The 20,005-nt window shown below is 34.3% G+C and overlaps 1 protein-coding gene across 1 annotated transcript in view; it reads right to left on the reverse strand.

Annotated features, from left to right (window-relative positions):
• Window positions 1–638: 638 nt before the first annotated feature.
• SLC35F5 (solute carrier family 35 member F5) overlaps window positions 639–20,005 on the reverse strand; it is a 38,004-nt gene continuing 18,637 nt past the window's right edge. The window contains exons 10-16 of the mRNA XM_069577768.1: window positions 18,862–18,926; window positions 16,577–16,681; window positions 13,118–13,277; window positions 8,210–8,300; window positions 4,895–5,049; window positions 4,265–4,351; window positions 639–1,478 (exon numbers count right to left, since the gene is read on the reverse strand). Of these exons, the coding sequence (XP_069433869.1) occupies window positions 4,276–4,351; window positions 4,895–5,049; window positions 8,210–8,300; window positions 13,118–13,277; window positions 16,577–16,681; window positions 18,862–18,926 (652 nt within the window). The 3' untranslated portion in view covers window positions 639–1,478; window positions 4,265–4,275. The remainder of the gene's footprint in view (window positions 1,479–4,264; window positions 4,352–4,894; window positions 5,050–8,209; window positions 8,301–13,117; window positions 13,278–16,576; window positions 16,682–18,861; window positions 18,927–20,005) is intronic.

Below are 20,005 nucleotides of genomic sequence, written 5' to 3' on the forward strand. Positions count from 1 at the left end.
CAGCATAAGATTTATTGGTGGCACCAATAAAAAAATAGACTTTTTTAAAAAAATTTAATGTTAGCAAGAAACAATCTTCTAAATTAATGTAATCTAAAAGTTCTCAGGACAAGCTAAACTTCACTTTAGACTTATAGTGACACCAAAGCAATTTTAAGATTGTGAATAAGAAAAATTGAAGCTAACCATAACAAAGGGAATTCTTAAAAATGATAATTCTTTGAATTGAATCATAATTCAATTCTTAAGAAATTTTAAAGAGAAATGAACTAGTCTCACAAAACTTGAGAAGGAAATGGGTTCTGATTAATCAAAAGACTGAATGGATCCTGGGACATACATTCATCCTCTGAGGTCTACAGAGTAAAGTCCAGGAGCAGCTGCACAATAAGGATGTAAGTCTAAGAGTTAAATCAGAAGTATTTTATATTTAATTTAATCTTGGTAGAGGAAAAGTTCAACTGTAATTTTTAAAGTAGAATTTCTTCTTGCCTCCCTTCTTTGCTTTTTAACCATAAAAATTTAGGAAAACTAAAATTATTTTTAAAAGAGGCATCCAGTTCTAGAACAATTTCATGTATTTATATATGAAAAAATCAGAAACCAATTGGTAGATCTGTAATACACACACACACATATATATATAAACATTTTATTTTAATAATACTTTATCACTTCAATTTATATCATTCCATTATGAAAATGTTTAATTGAAGAGAGGATATTTCTTCAAAACTCTAAATAAGCAGAGCTTTATCAATTAAATTTACAGCATTACAGCCTTTAGAAATACATAATTCTTCATTTTACAGTAATACTTCCCCTTTAAAAATTCACCATGGTTTGTCACAGATTTAAAGTACAAGGCACCTAATGCTATGAAAGGATAATACAGTATATGCAGTGTAAATGAAACAGATCTTCTGTCAAACATTGATTCTTTTTAAAGTCCTACCATATTTGTGTGAACATATTTGTTGCATAAATTGAACATTTTTTGTTTTGTTAATTTGTAATATTCTACAAAACTGAAAAATATAATTCGTACCTATTATAGGCAGCTTATTTTAGCATCTTACCTGTAGGAAACACTGATCTATATACTTGATTTCTGAAAACATTTTCCTAATATAGTCCAGCATTTAACAAATAATAAGTGAAAATAAAGTTTCCAGAACATTAAAATTTTATCCTTTGATTAGTTCAAATTATTTCATCAGTTGAATTCCTTGAGATGTATAAGGCAGGTTGGTCCTTTAGATGGACTGTAGACCGAAACTTCCTATAACTGTAGTGGTATGTACACAGCTACATAGCAAAGTACTTCATTATGAAAATGAAGACAAAAGATATGAGGAAAATATGTTTTAGAGTTCCAAAGAACTGAAACTGTTATTTTTCAGACTAGGCACTGAAACATTTTTCTACAAAAACTTGCCAGAGATTGTCTCTTCGCTGTATACTACTCCACCATCAAGCTAAAAATAAGAACAAACACATAATCATCATTAGATTACAACTGTCAGCTTTAATTTTCTAATTTATGTTTTAAAAAGCAAATTATGTTAACATTGAAATATATATCAAACACAGTCTATATACTTAATAACTGGATACTAGAACTTGAGGTGAGTACTAAGAACTGATGTAAGTGAGTTCTACATGTTGACTGACATCTAATGGCTATTTTAAGATCACAAAATAACAGTTTTATTCATAATACATCCTACCGTTATCCCTGTGGAGATAAAGACTCCTGCCTAACCCAGCCTACCTTATTCTACTCTACTGTAGTCTATCTTCTTTAGCCTTCACTATCTTCCCTTTATCCCACTCTCAGTTCCAAAAATTTCTGGCTGAGAGTGGGTATGAATGTGAATATGAAAATGATGCATAGCATACCAGGGAGGGAAAATGCATAAAATAAAGCATTAAAAAGATTCAAAGAGGGACTTCCCTGATGGTGCAGTGGTTAAGAATCCACCTTCCAATGTAGGGGATGCAGGTTCAATTCGTGGTCAAGGAACTAAGATCCCACATGCTGTGGGGCAACTAAGCCTGTGCCCTGCAACTCGACAGCCTGAGCACTCTAGAGCCCATGCACCATATCTAGGGAGAAGCACACATGTCTCAGTGATAGATTCCATGTGTAGCAACTAAGACCCAACATAGTGAAATAAATAAATAAATAAAATATTTTCTGAAAAAGCTTTAAATAACTATTTGCAGTTTTAAAAAAATTTAAATATGGCAAAATACATATTTAGTTCTACCATCTCCAAAACCTCAGGAGAAAGACAATAAAGGGATTTTTTTTTAAAGGTTTAAACCACATGGACAAAGAACAGAGACAAGAATATAGCAGCTAATTCTTAGTTAGAATGAAGAAATACAATCAGGTATCTCTGTAGGGAGAGGTAAAGAAACAATCAAAAATAGGCAGACTAAAAATGTACAACTAAAAAACTAAAAAAATGTACAACTAAAAATGTACTAAAATTGGTACAAAGTTTATAGAAAAAGGCAATTAGATACTCAGATGTCCTCCCCTCACTTTTCACAGCTAGTCAAGTGCCTCTTCTCTATCCCAGGAGAAGATCTGAGGTTAATTCTCTAAAAAGGGTAGGAAGAAAGGGTCTTGGACTGGTTAAATGCCAGGCACAATCCTACATAGTTCAGGAAAAATAACATTTATATGGTCATAACTTGGTAAACACTGATAACACATCTATCCAAACCACACGGTTAACTATCCTGGATGATGAGGAGGAAGGAAGGATACAGGGCTGGAAGGCAGGCAAGTGGAGTGGGAGCAGAGGAGGGGGAAGCTGAAAGTAACCTATCTTATACTGCCATGGTGGGAAAATCAACTGAAGATGCCTGAAACTGAAAAATCAAGAAATAATAGAAGTATAAGCATGTACTTAGATGGAGAGGAAAATACAGAAAGAATCAATGAGAAGTTTAAAGGGACTCCTCAGGGTGGGAAAAAAAATTGAGAGCAATATAAGCAAGGCAGGAGACAGCTACACTGAACAAGAAGTCTTGTAGAACTCTAACTTTTCACACTATTGCATGCATAGCCATCCTAAGAGTAAAAACTAGAAGAAAAAGGGACCAATCAGGGGTTCCCTGGTGGTCCAGTGGTTAGGAATCCGCATGCCAATGCAAGGGATCCAGGTTTGATCCCTGGTCTCGAAAGATCCCACACGCCATAGAACAACTAAGCCCATGTGTCACAACTACTAAACCCGCAGGCCTGAGAGTTCTGTGCTTCATAACAAGAGAAGCCACCACAACAAGAAGCCCATGCATCGCAACTAGAGAGTAGCCCCGACTTGAGGCTACTAGAGAAAGCCCACACATAACAATGAAGACCCAGCAGCCAAAACACAACAAAACTCTTTCTGTCATGTAAGAAATATAAAAGATACCTTTCTTAAAATTAAAAAAAAATGTTCTCGAAACACTGTTAAGTGAAAAGCATAGTCAGAGAATCCGGATATGTTGGATGTATCATGCCAGTTATAGTAAACACACACATGCACAGAGAAAGGACTGGATATACTTGGGAATCACTTATTTGGGTCAGGTACCATATTTCATGTATTTTAAACTTACCAAGTATTTAACAACTAACAACTTTGTGAGAGAGGTTCTTCTGCAACACCACTTCACAGAGAAGAAAACTAAGGCACAATGAGGTCACGAACCTTGCATAAGGTCACACAGCTAGTACACACAGAAGCTGGAATTGGATCCCAGGCAGTTTGACTATAGAGTCGGACTTTCTCAGCCTCTAAGCTGTATCAACTCTCAAAAAAATTAATTATAAGAAATTGATTCTGTATTTGGACAATACAAGAATAAGAACCTGGGCTTCCCTAGTGGTTCAGTGGTAAAGAATCTGCCTGTCAATGCAGGGAACACAAGTTCGGTTCCTTATCTGGGAAGATCCCACATGCTGTGAGCAACTAAACCTGTGTGCCACGACTATTGAGACTGTGCTCTAGAGCTCAGGTGGTGAAACTAATGAGCCCAGATGCTGCAACTACTGAAGCCTATGTGCTCTAGAGCCTGTGTCGTGCACCAAGAGAAACTACTGTGATGAGAATCCTGCGTACTGCAACCAAGTAGCCCCCACTTACAACTAAAGAAAAGCCCGCACAGCAACGAAGACTCAGCACAGCCAAAAATAAAAATAAGTAAAAATTTTAAAAGAATAAGGACCTTATTCAATACTAATGTCCACTAACATACAAACCTGGACTATAGCTAACTAGCTCCATCCTCCTGAGAAACACCATGCATAGGAATGAGACTCTCACACTGTTCACTGTCTTCTGGAGCCCTTAAAAAAAAAGACAATAGTTAGGAAAGCTTTAGACCTGAAAGGAGCTTTTACAAATGATCTATTCTACTGGCCAATGCCTGAGGTCAGACCTAAGACTAGAGCAAGACTGCTCAACAAACTGTCCCAAGTTCCTTATAGAATGTAAGAAGTTCTTTACATTCTGTAATGTAATGTTTTAGAGAATATAAAATGCTTTCTCTCTTAAAAAAAAAAAAAAGAAAAAGAAAATGAGGCAATGTTACCATATTTTATTATGAATTTTGTTCACATCAATAAATTTTTTCTACATTTAAATTTGTTACAGCAAAACTGTAAACACTTTGATTTCACCTGTGAATTAAAACATTTTTTAAAAAACAGCAGTTTTGAAGAAACTATCCTATCACCCATAGATCTGAACAAATTCTTTAATCTGGCATTGTACATATAATATTATAATCTTTTAAAAATTCTTCACAGAATCTCTAAAAGCTAGGTCAGCATGGTATGATTTCCATACTTAGCAAAAACTTGAAAAATTTATACTGGAACTGAACCTACTTCTGAATTCGATGTTTTCTGCATATAAAGGCAAAAATTCTTCTGATTCCCACCATCACAGGATCCCAATTATTGTAATGGCACAGGAGAGTTGCAATAAAAAACGAAAAAAATACAGGGATAGCGCCTGCAAAAAATAACCAAGAAAACTGCACCTAAAAATAAGAGATAGGAAAAAAGAAAAAAAAAAACACCCACAATTATCATTAAGACAATTTTCCCTTAAACACAACTTTTATATTTGTGATAACTTGGACAAATAAAATACCAAGAAAATAATACTAAGCACTGATAATATATTGAGAATGTTATTATTAAATATAAGGATTTACTTATACTAATCACTTGCTTCAATTACCAACAAAAATACTTCTTACTTAGAAAATATCCTAAAGGAAAGGCAGGAAACCGTGCTTTTCAGTTATTAGGCAGAAATATCAGAAATAGAATTGCGAATTTTTAAGCACCTGTCTTATACATCACACTGCCCATTTGTTCTTTACTGATTACTGACTATTCTCAAGTTGATTCTTCCCCTCTAGTTTCTGAAGTAGTTTTTAAAAAAATTCCCATTTATAAAAAACTGTTATGCTATAGCTGTGATGTTGTGTTATGTTATGGGTCTTTTCTTATGACAGTACTGAAAACAGATGAAACTCTTAAGTGAAACTTTGGCAAACAATTTACTGATGAAATATAACTTGAAAAGAAAAAGATTCCAAAGGAAATCATGACTAAGTAAAATAAAGACTATAAAGAGAAATATTTTTACTACGAAATGTGAGCCAAAGGAGACAGGCAAAGCCTCAGTGGTGACGAGCTCTGATTGCTAATCCTGACCCTCCAAACCATCATTTTACCTGGGTCGTCAAGAAAATTAGAAATAATGATTCCCATAAAGTTATTAAAAAAAAAATTATTTCCTTTACCACCTAGATTCAAATTAGGATCAAAAACAATTGCCAAAAAATCCACACTGATTAACTATTGAGACTCAGCTGCAACACACTGGTAGTTTGCTTTCAAAATAATGATGAAAACAGTAACTCCTATCTTTAAAACAGGGAAGAAAAACTGCTTACCCTTTCTAAATATTAAAGAAATGAGGTTTAGAATCAAAGGCAAGACTCCCTCTTGTGGGAAACATATACTATTCCATTTCATATTAGCTTTAGTCAGAGTAAAGGAGTTTTGTGAAAATAATTATTTCTTTATGAAGGACTCATAATGCATAGGGGCTTCCCTGGTGGCTGAGAGGTTAAAGCGTTTGCCTGCAATGTGGGAGACTAGGGTTCGATCCCTGGATTGAGAAGATCCCCTGGAGAAGGAAATGGCAACCCACTCCAGTATTCTTGCCTGGAGAATCCTATGGATGGAGGAGCCTGGTAGGCTACAGTCCATGGGGTCACAAAGAGTCGGACACGACTGAGCAACTTCACTTTCACTTTCATAAGGCACAACACAAGGAAAACCATTGATAAATTTCAGCATGCACATTCTTCTCATACAGTACATATACACAGGCTGAGTCAGCCTAAGAACACCCAGCGGTCAGTACTAAAAAGTCTTCACACTATTATCAAACTATTGGTATAACATTCTTGGAATATTTGCAGGATATTTAATAATCTAGAAAAAAACATGATGAATTTAAATGACCCAAGAACAGAAAAAAAAACAGCATAAAAAAACTTATTACTAATAAGAGTTATGGAGAAGGCAATGGCACCCCATTCCAGTACTCTTGCCTGGAAAATCCCACAGACGGAGGAGCCTGGTGGGCTACAGTTCATGGGGTCGCTAAGAGTCGGACACGACTGAGCAACTCTACTTTGACTTTTCACTTTCATGCACTGGAGAAGGAAATGGCAACCCACTCCAGTATTTTTGCCTGGAGAATCCCAGGGACAGCGGAGCCTGGTGGGCTGCCATCTATGGGGTCACACAGTCGGACACGACTGAAGCGACTTAGTAGCAGTAGTAGTAGTAGTAGTAGTAGTAGTAGTAATGAGAGTTAAAAACACAAATATAGTTGACAGAATGATATCATGACTATTCAACTAAAAAAATGCTACTGAAAAAACCAAACTTCATAAAGGTAGGTAAAACTCTAGATGACTTTTACAGGCAAAGTTCACTTTTAATTATGCAATTCTTTTCATGTTGCCAAATAATAAAAAACTTTTAATTTTATTTCCAGCATGCTATGAGGACAAATTTTTTTTTAAAATGAAGACATTTATTAACAATGAAAACTGCCCAAGTAAACAAAAAAAGTCTAATTTCTGAATATATCTGAATATAAGTCTGGATGCAATCAGGAATGCTTCCTATTATACCAAATATCAATTAAGTTAAAAAAAGATGTATTTTAAACACAATAAATAAAGTTAATGAATGCAAAAATTGCAGAAACTATTGATATATATAAATACGCTTGACTATTAGAATAAAAAAAAAACTAAGAAAGTAAGCTACTCCCACCTTGTTCCTATTGCAGCTCTGGACACACCCTGCTACTTTTTCCAGAATGTATCTTCTGCCTTCAATTCCCACCAAAGGCCCAGCCTACTCATTTAACTAAACGCCTGATGTGCAATCAATAAATGACTGTCGGTGTGTTTTTCTAATCAAATATATAGACATATATTTTCCCTTCTGTTTTGCCTCCATCTTAAAATATTTGAACGAATTACAGTATCATTTACTAAAATTAAATTCGCTATTACAGGTCTTCTTAAAAATTCAAAAATAAAATTAACCTTCAATTTTTATTTTTCAAATCTGCAAAAAAGCTGATTTTTCAAAATATCAGTATGGTAAAGTTCATTTACACAGCAGCTACCAAAATCCTTTGATAAGTATCATTTCCCTAGTTTGACTAATTTTGGTTGATATTCAAGATTATGACCTGAAGATGTGGAAAGGCCTGGATATTATATGATGTATGATTTTAGTATTATATATATTTTACAATATTCACATTCTTTTAAAATCATGATATATGTAGAATAATTAATTCTCAATTACAGAGATTTCCATTCTTAACCACAGCAAATAAATAATATACTGAATCAGAAAACAAAATTAAATAACAAAGAATTGTTTTTTAACTAAAAAACTAAATGTGACTAAATTACAAAGATGACCATTTCTTTGGTACTTTTTATATCTCTATGTAGTAAAACAGCTTGGAAGAGAAGGCACCAAGTATTATTCATGGTCATCTTTATAATTTAGTCACATACCTTAACTTTCATTATTAGCTCTGATTTAATAATATACTTAAAATATCTAGTAAATAGTTTGCCTTACCTTTTGCATACACATGTCAGCTATTATGGAAAGAGGTATTGTAAGGCTTAGTGCAAGTGTGCCTATCAATGATGAGGTAAGAAAGCAGCCCCTAAAAAAAACAAAAGAAAGAAAGAAAATATACGTTACCATACCAAAACAACAAAAGAACCAACAAAAAACAATGACCAAAAATTATCTATCCTAGGGGGACTTCCCTGATGGTCCAGTGGTTAAGACTTCACCTTCCAATGCAAGCGGTGCAGGTTTGATTTCTGGTTGGGGAGCTAAAATCCCACATGCCTTCTGACCAAAAATCCAAAACATAAAACAGAAGCAATATTGTAACAAATTCAATAAAGATTTTAAAAATGGTTCGCATCCAAAAAATCTTAAAAAATAAAAATTATCCTATCATATAGGCAAGAGAGATCAGGATAAAAGCTTAGGATGGACTAACATAATAAAAAGTAAAGTTACTAAGATAATTCTCAAAATCCATCTTCAAATATTAAAAATCTAATATATAAATATACAAATTTCAAAAGATTTTATACTATTTTCTAAATCTGCTTACAGATGATATTCAACTTTGGATGTATAACATATTTTGTTAACATTTTTTATAAAACTGTCAGAAGAATTCTTAGTTTTGTGATAATGACACTTAGATAACAAAGGAAACAGCTATAATAAAAGTTCAGGATAATAACTTATAACACAGTAAGAAAGTGATAACCAACAGGTCAGTCTGTCATTAAAGCAAAAATATCTTGCTCTCATTAAAAATTAAGTGGCCTTTAGATGTTTGTTGCTCTTTTGGTTTGGCTTAGTATCTAAAAAAAAGAACTGAGTATTTTTTAAGGATATTTCCTTACTGTTTTTCATTTTTCTAGTAACTGATGTAACCAAAACATAAGCTCTTCATTTTATTCTCACTTTGAATTATCAATGTTAGTATCAAATTCTGACATACCAACTGCATACAATTTTATATAACTGAATGAAAAAAATAAAGAAAAGCATTGTATTGAATAGATATTGAGTATATAAAAATTAATTATAAAGCTATCATATATATAGTTAGGACTACAGAACTATGGAAATTACAGGTAAGTAAATTCTAGCTGTTAGGGTTAACAATATTGTCCTGAAATAAAAGAGGCTAACTCTTGATAAAGTGTGTCACTTTAAGTGTTCAACAGAGGTTGCACAATTAGTTCTTATCGATGTGATAAAGAGAATTCAAGGGATAGCCCACAATTCATAAGCTTCTCTGTGAAGAGTATTTGGGGATCAAATATTGGCTTTAAAAAATTATTATTGGTCTTTTTTTTTTTGGCCGCACAACTTAGAGCATCTTAGTTCCCTGACCAGAACCAAGGCCTGGGACTGGCAGTGAAAGCACTGAGTTCTAGCCACTGTATCACCAGGGAATTCCCCGAGCCTTTTTTTTTTTTAATTATTTATTTGGTTGTGTCAGGTCTTAGCTGTGGGCATGCGGGATCTTTCTTTGTGGCTCGAAGGCTCTTCGTTGCGGCATGTGGGCTGCTCTTTAGATGTGGCATGTCGGGTTAGTTGCCCCACAACATTTGGGATCTAAGTTCCCTGACCAGGGATCCTACCTGGTCACTGCCTGCATTGGAAGGTAGATTCTTAACCGTTGGACCACCAGGAAAATCCTGGGTTTTTAAAATACATTTGTTCTTAGATTCATAATGCAAAGTAACATCAGACCGAGTCTGAGATGAAGTATTAAAAAACCCATTTGACTTATAGCAGGTTTCCCAATTTAGCTGATGGCTGAATTCATTTGATCTATTATCCATTCAGTACACTTCAGGAAATGCTGAGACGGAAGACTAGGTGGATAATCTCATATTTACACTAGCAGTACAGTATATGGAGTTAATGGTGCATTTGAAAAAATTTTTTACATAAACAATGAGTGACAAGTACACATCTCTAATTTCCAATAAAATTTACAACTGCACTTTTAAATCTTTAGTATGCTACTCAGTACATGATTATATATGCTAAAGTTAGTTGTCTATTTATAGTTAACGTGATAATCTTGCCTTCCTAAAAAGAAAGAAATCATCATAAATGTAGATTATGACTTCTGATTTAATTATTTCTTAAGATATTAAATGATATAAAACATATAGATATGCTTCCTATAATTGTTTTAAGTTACAATAACACCTAGAATTTAAGGGACATGAAATTTGTTCCATTACAGATTAACTTATTGCTATTGACTTGTTACTAAAAGTACTCTTAAGTGCTTGAGTATAGAAGTATATCTGAAAAATATAACTTTTTTGAAGTCCTGAAAAATCCAGCCCAGGTAGCTTTGATCATAATATATGACTTTGAGTGTCTAGTTTTTTCAACAACAAAGATTCAAATACACAGCTGGGAATATAAACTGTGTTCCTTCTGTGGAGAATATTTTGTAACTCTCTATCAGAATCAAGTCCATGTGTTTGATTCAGTTTTTTCAATATTTATCCTATAGAATAATTATGTATACAGGCAAAAACATATATAAGGATGCTTAATACCATATTACTTTCAAAGCAAGAGACTATAAACAAAAACATCTCTCAAGAAGGAACTGGTAAAACACATTATGTTCTATGCACTGTTACATAATGGATTGGACCATAGCAGATTAGAATACTACACAAGCTTTAAAAAAATGAATCTAGTGGCTGATATGTAAGGATTTACAAGACAACAATTTGTGGGAACAAAGAAAAGTATAGAATGATATCCATAGTTTGCATGTTAAAAATAAAACAAATTGGAGGGGGGAGGACCAAGAGATCGATACACACTTCTGTATGTACAGATAATTCTGCATTGTAGAAGGCTAAGAAATTAACAGTGGTTGCCTTTGAGAAAAAGAAATGAAAATTTGGGGTAGTAGATGAGAAAGATTATCTTTTCATTTTAATCCATTTTGTACATTTAAAAGAATTTATTACTCTCTTAAATTTTAAAAAAGTTAAATATAAAAAAGAATACTTCAAAACATGTTGTTTTGTTATTTAAGAGTAAAATTTTCCAAGGGTGCAAACTTAGAATGCTCATATAAGAGAGCTTACATATGTCACAACTCGTATTTATTCATCCTCAAAACCTACATTAAAATCTGCTGGCATAATGAAACTCTATTCTATATATTTATTAAAAATAAAAACTCTCAATAAGGAATGAGTATTTTAACTTTTGAAAGTGGCACTGTCCATGTTTACTATAAGTCTTAATGTAATATGAACCATATTAAACCTTTCTCTAGTCTAATATCCAAAAATTTTTTAAATTATTTCTTTCAAATATGTAAGAACTCTGCTTTGAAATTTTCTAATTTAAACTAAACTTAGAATAGTACAGAATATAAACTTCTATTAAAATACAGTGAATGAATGATCATTTAAAGCATAGGGTTCACTGAGTTGAACCCTCTCAAACAGCCATCAAAAATGGTTGAAGATCAACAATTCTTTATGGTTCAACCGAGTACACTCAAAACATCACCAGTAAGTAGTTTCATCAGCCTAGAACCAAGAGTGGAAGGAGGCAAGAGAAATGATATAACAAAAGAAGTGATAGGCTAAAAGAACAAGACATATAATACATATTAATACATTAAAAAAGTAAGTCCTTTTGGTTAAAAAAAAAAAAAGAGCACCTAAAATAATTTATACAAAATGAGGAAATAGATTTCGATACCAAAGGGTTCTAGATCAACAAAGGAATTTAAGATAATTACATACATTGTGTGCGTGTGTATTACTCAGTCTAACGACCTCATGCTCAGTCTTGGCAACCCCACGGACTGCATCCTGCCAGGCTCCTTTGTCTCTGGAATTCTCCAGGCAAGACTACTGGACTGGGTAGCCACTCCCTTCTCCAGGGGATCTTCCTGACCCTAGAAGTGAACTCGGGTCTCCTGCACTGCAGACAGATTCTTTATTGTCTGAGCTACCAGGAAAACCCAACTACATGAATTACTACAACATAAACTAAACCTTTAAGTACTACATAAAAGGGAGTAAGAGTGGAGGACATCAAGGAAAGAGATACTTCCTTAATTGGAGAGGGGAGACAAGTGCAGGCAGAGCATTAAGCAAGACTTCATGGAAAATGCTATTTTTGTTGCAGTCTTTTGCAAGGGAAAACTAATCAGTAGTTTAAATGGCATGCAATAAAATTCATTCAGGAGCTTAAGTACAATTTGTGTTTCTAAGTTTCTATTAGATGGAAATAGAACTAAGTGTTAAGCTCTATATTTGAAGGTATTCTTAAACACTATATATGATATTGTCTTCAAACTACTTTAAGATTATTATCACATATCAACATAGTTGATATTACATCAAAGTATGTTAAAACCTCAAATTAATCAAACCCTAAAGCTTAGGGTTTACATATCTGCCTCACTCATCTGAAAAGTCCTGAGAATAAACAAAACAAAAATCTGAACAATCAAACAGACATTTCAAACACTCCTGATTAAGCAAAGTTCCCAGATTCTCACTTAGAACTCACATATGCATACCTGGGATACCCATCTCCTAAGGGTGAGTGTCCATTAGAAAATGATGCCTTTGATCTGCATAACACTCTACTTTATAAAACAGTTGTATAAATATAGGTCATTCATATTCATCTAATCATTCAACAAAGATTTATGAGCTTCTATATGCAAGCCACTACTCTATGCAATAGGAACACAGAAATTAAAAAAAAAATACAGTTCCTGCTCTAATGGAGTTACTGTATTAAGTTGTAAGTGTATAAGGTGAAAAAAGTACATAGGAAGGGCCACCAGAAGACAGAAAAAATAGAAATGCTTAAACTAGCCAAAAGTCAATAAATTCATAACTAATAAATCACAGGGTAATAAACAGTACATACCACAACCACAGGAACTCTGAGAGCACTGTTCCAATAAGGCCATTAATGACAATGCACATTAACACTACTTTATTGGGGAACTCAAAGTCCTCAAATCCAGTATAATGAAGTAAAAAGAAACCTGGCCATAAGAGCAGCAGATTAAAGAGACCTACAAAACCTAAACACATACAAAAGAGACAAAAAGTTAGTAACTGTGATTTATTTCAATCTTTCAAAACTGCAACTCTACAATCAGAAAACATTAGGTTTCCCATAATGAGCTTCATTAAGGTTTCCTTAACTGAAAGTTCTATTACTTTTGTTTTTAAGTAAGTCCTGTGGAGAGATGAACACAAGCAAAAACTTTATCAAGCGACTGGGGATCACGGAGTCTTCAAGGTTCAACTATCTCTACTGCATAGAGCAACTACTGAAGAAAAAACATTTACAACGATTCAAAAAGACTGGGTGTCAACAGTAGATTATGATAATATAGTGTCCTGGAACTTAAAAGGAATAACTCGTGCATATCTGTGTGTGCATGTGTTCAGCGTAAATTATTACGAGGAACTACATACACTGTTTACTCTCTGATTCAATCTGTATTTATGTTTAAAGCACCCATGCTATGCTAGCGATAATGGAGGAAGGTTCCAAAAAAAGATAAAATTCTTGTTTCCTGCCTTCCTAGAGCTCATAAGCTAGTCTGTGAGATTACATACATACACAAATAGCTATATAAGTATGAACTAAGCATGGACTATGTGTAAAGGAAGGGTATAACATTTAGTGGTTAAGTGCATGCTCTGTGTGACTGCCCTGGGATCCAATCCCACTCTACCATTCACTACTACTGTAATCTTTAGGCAACATGCTAACCTCTTGCAAACCTCGGTTTTCCAATCTATAAGTATAAAATAATATTTAATTAGGTTACTAGGAAAATTAGACAAAAATACAACACAGTACATGGCATGAGTAAACAGTTAACAAATGCTATTATTTTAAATATAGAAATATGAGCTTATATATGACTACACACATGAAAATATAAAGACACAAATGTTATAATTTTATAGTAGTTTTTATTGGACATTTTATACAGTTTAACATCACAATTTCACTGTGAGATCCAAAGGTAATTATAGAGCTTTCCTAAAAGAAAATTAAATTACAGTAGATATATATTTTATATTTGCTGCTAAATAATAAACCTGTATTTAGGATGCCTAGTTAAATTGTAATAGGGAGGGAATGCCCACTCTCTATATGCCACTAAGACTTACAGTACCTGCCTTCCCTGAAGAACCGTCTTGGAGAGCGAGCGACCAAGTCTGTCTTTCCCAAAAAGATCCCACCCTCTCCCCACTCCACACCCTCTGCAGCCAAATCCTAATGGCTCTAGGCTAGGACAGTTCTGAGGACTGCCTCTGCTCCCCCTATGCTCCCTGCCCAGGGACCTATAACAAGCTGGCCAAGCCTCAGCTGCACCAGAGATCACATGGTTCTTCCCCCTTCTCTATTCTGCTTATCTCACTCCCTTGTCAGTCTTTCCTGCAGAGCACCCCTTCCATGAATCTCCCACACCAAATTACTGTCTCATATCCTGCTTCTAGGAAAACCAACTTAAGACACCTAGTGATAAAAATAAAAATAAACAACACACACACACACACACACACACAAGGCTTATATAACATTAAAAAATCGTTGTAGTTAAAACACCAAACTTTGGGGTAAAGCATCTGCCTGCAATGCAGGAGACTTGAGTTTGATCCCTGGGTTGGGAAGGTCCCCTGGAGAAGGAAATGGCAACCCACTCCAGTATTCTTGCCTGGAGAATCCCATGGATGGAGGAGCCTTGTAGGCTACAGTCCACGGGGTCGCAAAGAGTTGGACACGACTGAGCAACTTCATTTTCACTTTGGCGTTATCAAGAAGCAGATCTCTTTTTGCTCCCTGAACTTGAAGCCTGTGAATTTCCGCATGAAGTGACAACCTTTGGACCTAGAGATGAAAGGTCCAAATCACTTCACGGGTTCTGCAGATTCTCATACGCCTCATATGCTTCTCCTCTTTCCTCAACTGAATGCTCCAGCACACTGGATCTACTCACCATTTCCTGCTATGCTCTGCTCACACCGTGATGCCCAAAGAACTTTCCACATCCCAATTCTAACTACTTCTTCTCTAATTCTGTCTATTCTAAAGCCCAGGTCAATTTCATATTGCTTTACATATCATGGCATATGTCTACACATACTCTCCAGTAAGAGTAAACAAGCAATTTTTCTTCAAAGCTGCCAATCTTAAAAAAAAAAAAATTGCAAAATATTAACATTTCAATCCATTCCAGATAGACTTTTCTATGACTTCAAAATAAGATGTCATTAAAATTATCTTCATATTTAAGGTATACTTAGGAATTCTCTACTTGAAAGCAACTTGAGTGATCACCCAGTCTGGTGGGTTTTCAAATATTTTATTTTTGTTAATCATTAGGTACAGATATTCAAAGTACTTTTAGTAGAAAAATCATTTCTACAAATTAATTTATAATGCTAAAAAAACACAACAAAGCAGAGTCGCTTCAGTAGAAGCAGCAGAGCAGTCTGGAAACCAAACTCACACATGCAACTCCACTTCCTTCCAATCTTCCTAGGATCCTTCATAAATCAGCTACTAACCTAGTCTAATCTCCTCATTTTCAGATGAGTATGAGATAAAAGAAGTTACAACAGCTAGAGTTCAAGTCTCCTGGTTTCCTATAAACTGTACTTGGAATTCTCAACCCTAGGCTCCATTATCTATTGATATTCAGATATTGTTTGGGACATGTCAATGTACTCTTCTTTTGTAATGCTAGATATCAGACTTCTTTACTGAGCTCATTTCAGGCAAATAAGAATTTATAAATTTTATTAGGCATTTACCAAAATTAAGAATTGATGCCTGAAACTGTAATTGAGTAATTAAAAAATCTATGTCATAAAAGAGTCTGAGTCTTAAAGTGCAAATGACCTAAAATTTTTAGTAAAAATTAGCTCATGGACAGAAATAGTATTAGACATCATTTTGGGGTAGTTTCCCCAATCCTATGCTTCTAACAATTCAAAAATGGCAAAATATACAGCACAACAGGTAAACCCTCACATGCTTATAACAGCATAACCCGTGATATCAATGAGGAAAATATCTGATTTACAGGTTAAAGATATTAATTTGAAAAAGGTACATTAGAATTTCTTTTACCTCACATTGGGAGAGTGAACATTTCCTCCAGGTCCACAATTATGCAGAACAAGATAAGAGAAAAACACTGAGAGAAGACTTCATAACCTTTAAAGTCTAATGGTTTTAAAGAATTACATGGGGGAGTGGGAAGGGAACCTTCCCTACTCTCTCCAAAAAACAAAAACAAAACTCTACGTTAATTATTCAGAGTACATAGTCTCAACAAGTTAAACATATTCTTACCAAAGAACATAGGAATATCCAACTTATCTTCTCTGTCTACTTTTCTCTTAATCATAACAATATAAACAGCATAGAGCATGGCTCCAACAAGAGACCAAATGGAACCTGTAAAAGTCAATATAATAAAGTATTTGTTCACGAACTCATTCAACACATACTTAATTAAAATCTGACACAGTCAGGCCCTATTTCAAGAAATGAGTACTATTCAAATATGAAAAGATAAAGTATAACCTACCTTATCCATGTCCTCCAGGAACACAGGAAGGACTTTAAAAGTATAAACCAACAAATACAAAATCATTCACCTTGATGATTTAACCAATCAGTTATACATGTAATACCAACACTTTGGTATTTAATTTTTAAGTGCATACTTCCTATCTTCCTGTACATAAACAATTTTGAAACCTGACATAGCCAACTTAACAATGTTTTCTTCCCACTCTAGGCTATTTATATTGTTCTCCCCACTGCCATGTATCATTTTAATACACATTCTACCACCTTCTTCAAGACTCTTTTAAAGTTCCACACTGTCACCAAGCATCCTCTTTCTACTACACTAAACTTCCATCCTTCTTGTCTTCTATTTTAGATAATTTAATACTTACTACAGTTGAATCTAGTATGATTTTATTCTCTAGGGGTTTCATTTTGTCAATCATATAGATTAAAAGAAAAAACTTCTTGACAACTGCAAACATATAATTTATATTTTTTAATGTTCTAAAATATCTAACATAATGTAGCACTAGCAGTTCCTTCCTATGTAATGAATACTGATTCTCTTTAATATATTAACTCACTCTCAAAAACATTTAAGTAAGCCTTTAAAAACAGCTATAATAAGGTGCTATTTGCCAAGTGACCACATTCAATGCTTTAAATCAATTATCCAAAAGTTCAACATTTATTTATTATTGCTATTAAAGAATAGCCGTCAACAAAATCTCATAAACAAAACACATGTATTGTTTTAAACATACAGAGCTGCTCTAGATGAGAAAGAGCTAAGACAGTTCAAGAGACACAGCTCCCTGGGCACTATCCAGGAATAGTTTAGAAAGCATTATTCTATTCAATGGACTTTAAATATCTAAAGAAAGTATACAGGAAACCAAGGAAGCTGGATTCTTCTGTTAAATCTAAACAATGGATCAGAAACTAAGTGCTTACCATAGTAGTGTTTCAGGTAAGAATCAGAAGAGAATGACAAAATTAGTGGCTGCAAGCATGATGGGCAGGATATATGTATTGTCTCCATATCTCTAACAAGATGCTTATTACTTACAAAGGAAAAACTAGAAGCTACATCGGAGCAACCTGACAGACATCACTTTAAAATTAATGTCATTAGTAACAGAACAAATAAATATCATGAGCCTTCTTGATATGATGGATTTGTCAGGACACAGTATCACTTCCCTGGTATTCTTGCCAAAAATGAACAATATACATTTAACCATAAAGAAATACCAGAAAAATAAATTGAAGGACATTCTACAAAAAAAGTGGACAGTAGTCTCCAAAAATATTAAAGTTATGAAAGACAAAAAATGGCAGTGGGATAGTCACAGATTAAAGGAAACCAAGGAGACATGATATCTAAACGCAACAAATGATCTTGGACCAGAAGAAGAACATTAGTGGGAAAAAATGGTGAAATTTGAAAAGAACCTACAGACTAAATAAAAATGACTGTAATCGCTGTTAATTCCTGATTTTTAAACCTGTACTATAGCTGCTGCTGCTAAGTCACTTCAGTCGTGTCCGACTCTATGCGACCCCATAGACGGCAGCCCACCAGGCTCCCCCGTCCCTGGGATTCTCCAGGCATGAACACTGGAGTGGGTTGCCATTTCCTTCTCCAATGCGTGAAAGTGAAAAGTGAAAGTGAAGTCACTCAATCGTGTCCGACTCTTGGCGACCCCACGGACTGCAGCCTACCAGGCTCCTCCATCCATGGGACTTTCCAGGCAAGAGTACTGGAGTGGGGTGCCATTGCCTTCTCTGTGTACTATAACTGTATGTTATAAACAGTTAAGAGAATCTGGGTGAAGGTTATATGAGAGTTCTGTGTTCTATTTTTTAATTTTCTTACATTATTTCCAAAGGAAAAACTTTTAAAATAAAAGCCTTATTAGTGCCCACCCTCTGTGTGTGTGTATGTGTGTGCACACGTGTGCATATGCATGCACGTGTGTATATGTGCACACGCACAATGATATGCACAGGTCTTTCTTGTATACTCTAACAAGAAGAATTCAGAGTCAGATACTTACCTATTGTGTTTCTTCCAGGAGATTTTTCAGATCCTGACAGATTTACCAGCACAACACCTCCAATACTATGAGAAATAACCATCATTACTGATGAGTAACATAATAAATTCCTTTAAAAGACTAATCATAAAGATCAAAGTTATTTACAAGTAATAAAGACTAATCTTAACTTTAGGTCAAACCATCAAAGAATTGATGATCTAATTGATACCGAATAATATCCGTATACTATAAGTGCTGTTCTTGTATTAATTCATTTAATCCGCATAAAATGACTGACATTACCTTATAAGAAAGGTATTATTATCATTACCATTCCCATTTTACACTTGAGAAAACTAACGCACAAAAACATGAAGTAACTTGACCAAAATCACATAGCTGGAATTGAAACACAGGCAGTCTACTTCCGGAGTCTAGTGTTCTTAACTTGCTATGCTTATCTTCTGCCTTTCAATTAGGAAAAAGTCAATTTGTCATCCCTCCTTCAATCTTTTTTTTTTGAAATGTACATGTATTAAACCCATATAAACCTAGTAATAGTAATAACTCTTGCTATTGTTATGGCTGTTTAGTCACTAAGTTGTCTGACTGTACAGCCCCATGGATTGCAGCCTACCAGGCTCCTCTGTCCATGGTATTTCCCAGGCGAGAATACTGGAGTGGGTTGCCATTTTTTACTCTAGGGGATCTTCCTGACCCAGGGATCAAACCTGCATCTCCTGCATTGGCAGGCGGGTTCTTTATCACTAAGCCACCAGGTAAAATCAAAATTAACAGTAAAATTATTCTTAAATATTTAAATAAACAATTCCATCATTTTAATGGATAAAATAAGACCAAATAAAGGAGGCAGAAAAATCAGAGGTTATTTCTTCATTCAACTGTTCCTTATTGAGCAATAGTTTGGGTTAAGCATGGAACAAGAGAGATGTGATTCCCGTCCTCACAGAGCCTTATATTGTCTATTTCTGTGCATCTTTCTACTTTTATTAAAACAACGCAAAGAAAAGTTAGAAATAGGCATGAATTGTGAACAAAGCTGGATAAACCTCATTACTTCCCTAATATAAATATACTGTATTTTCCTAGTGTAAAAATTTGTCTGGCTAAATCATGGGCCAGTCATGTAAAAGAATAAATT

This window comes from Ovis canadensis, chromosome 2 (assembly GCF_042477335.2).
Source record: "Ovis canadensis isolate MfBH-ARS-UI-01 breed Bighorn chromosome 2, ARS-UI_OviCan_v2, whole genome shotgun sequence".
In the NCBI taxonomy this organism is placed as follows: Eukaryota; Metazoa; Chordata; class Mammalia; order Artiodactyla; family Bovidae; genus Ovis; species Ovis canadensis.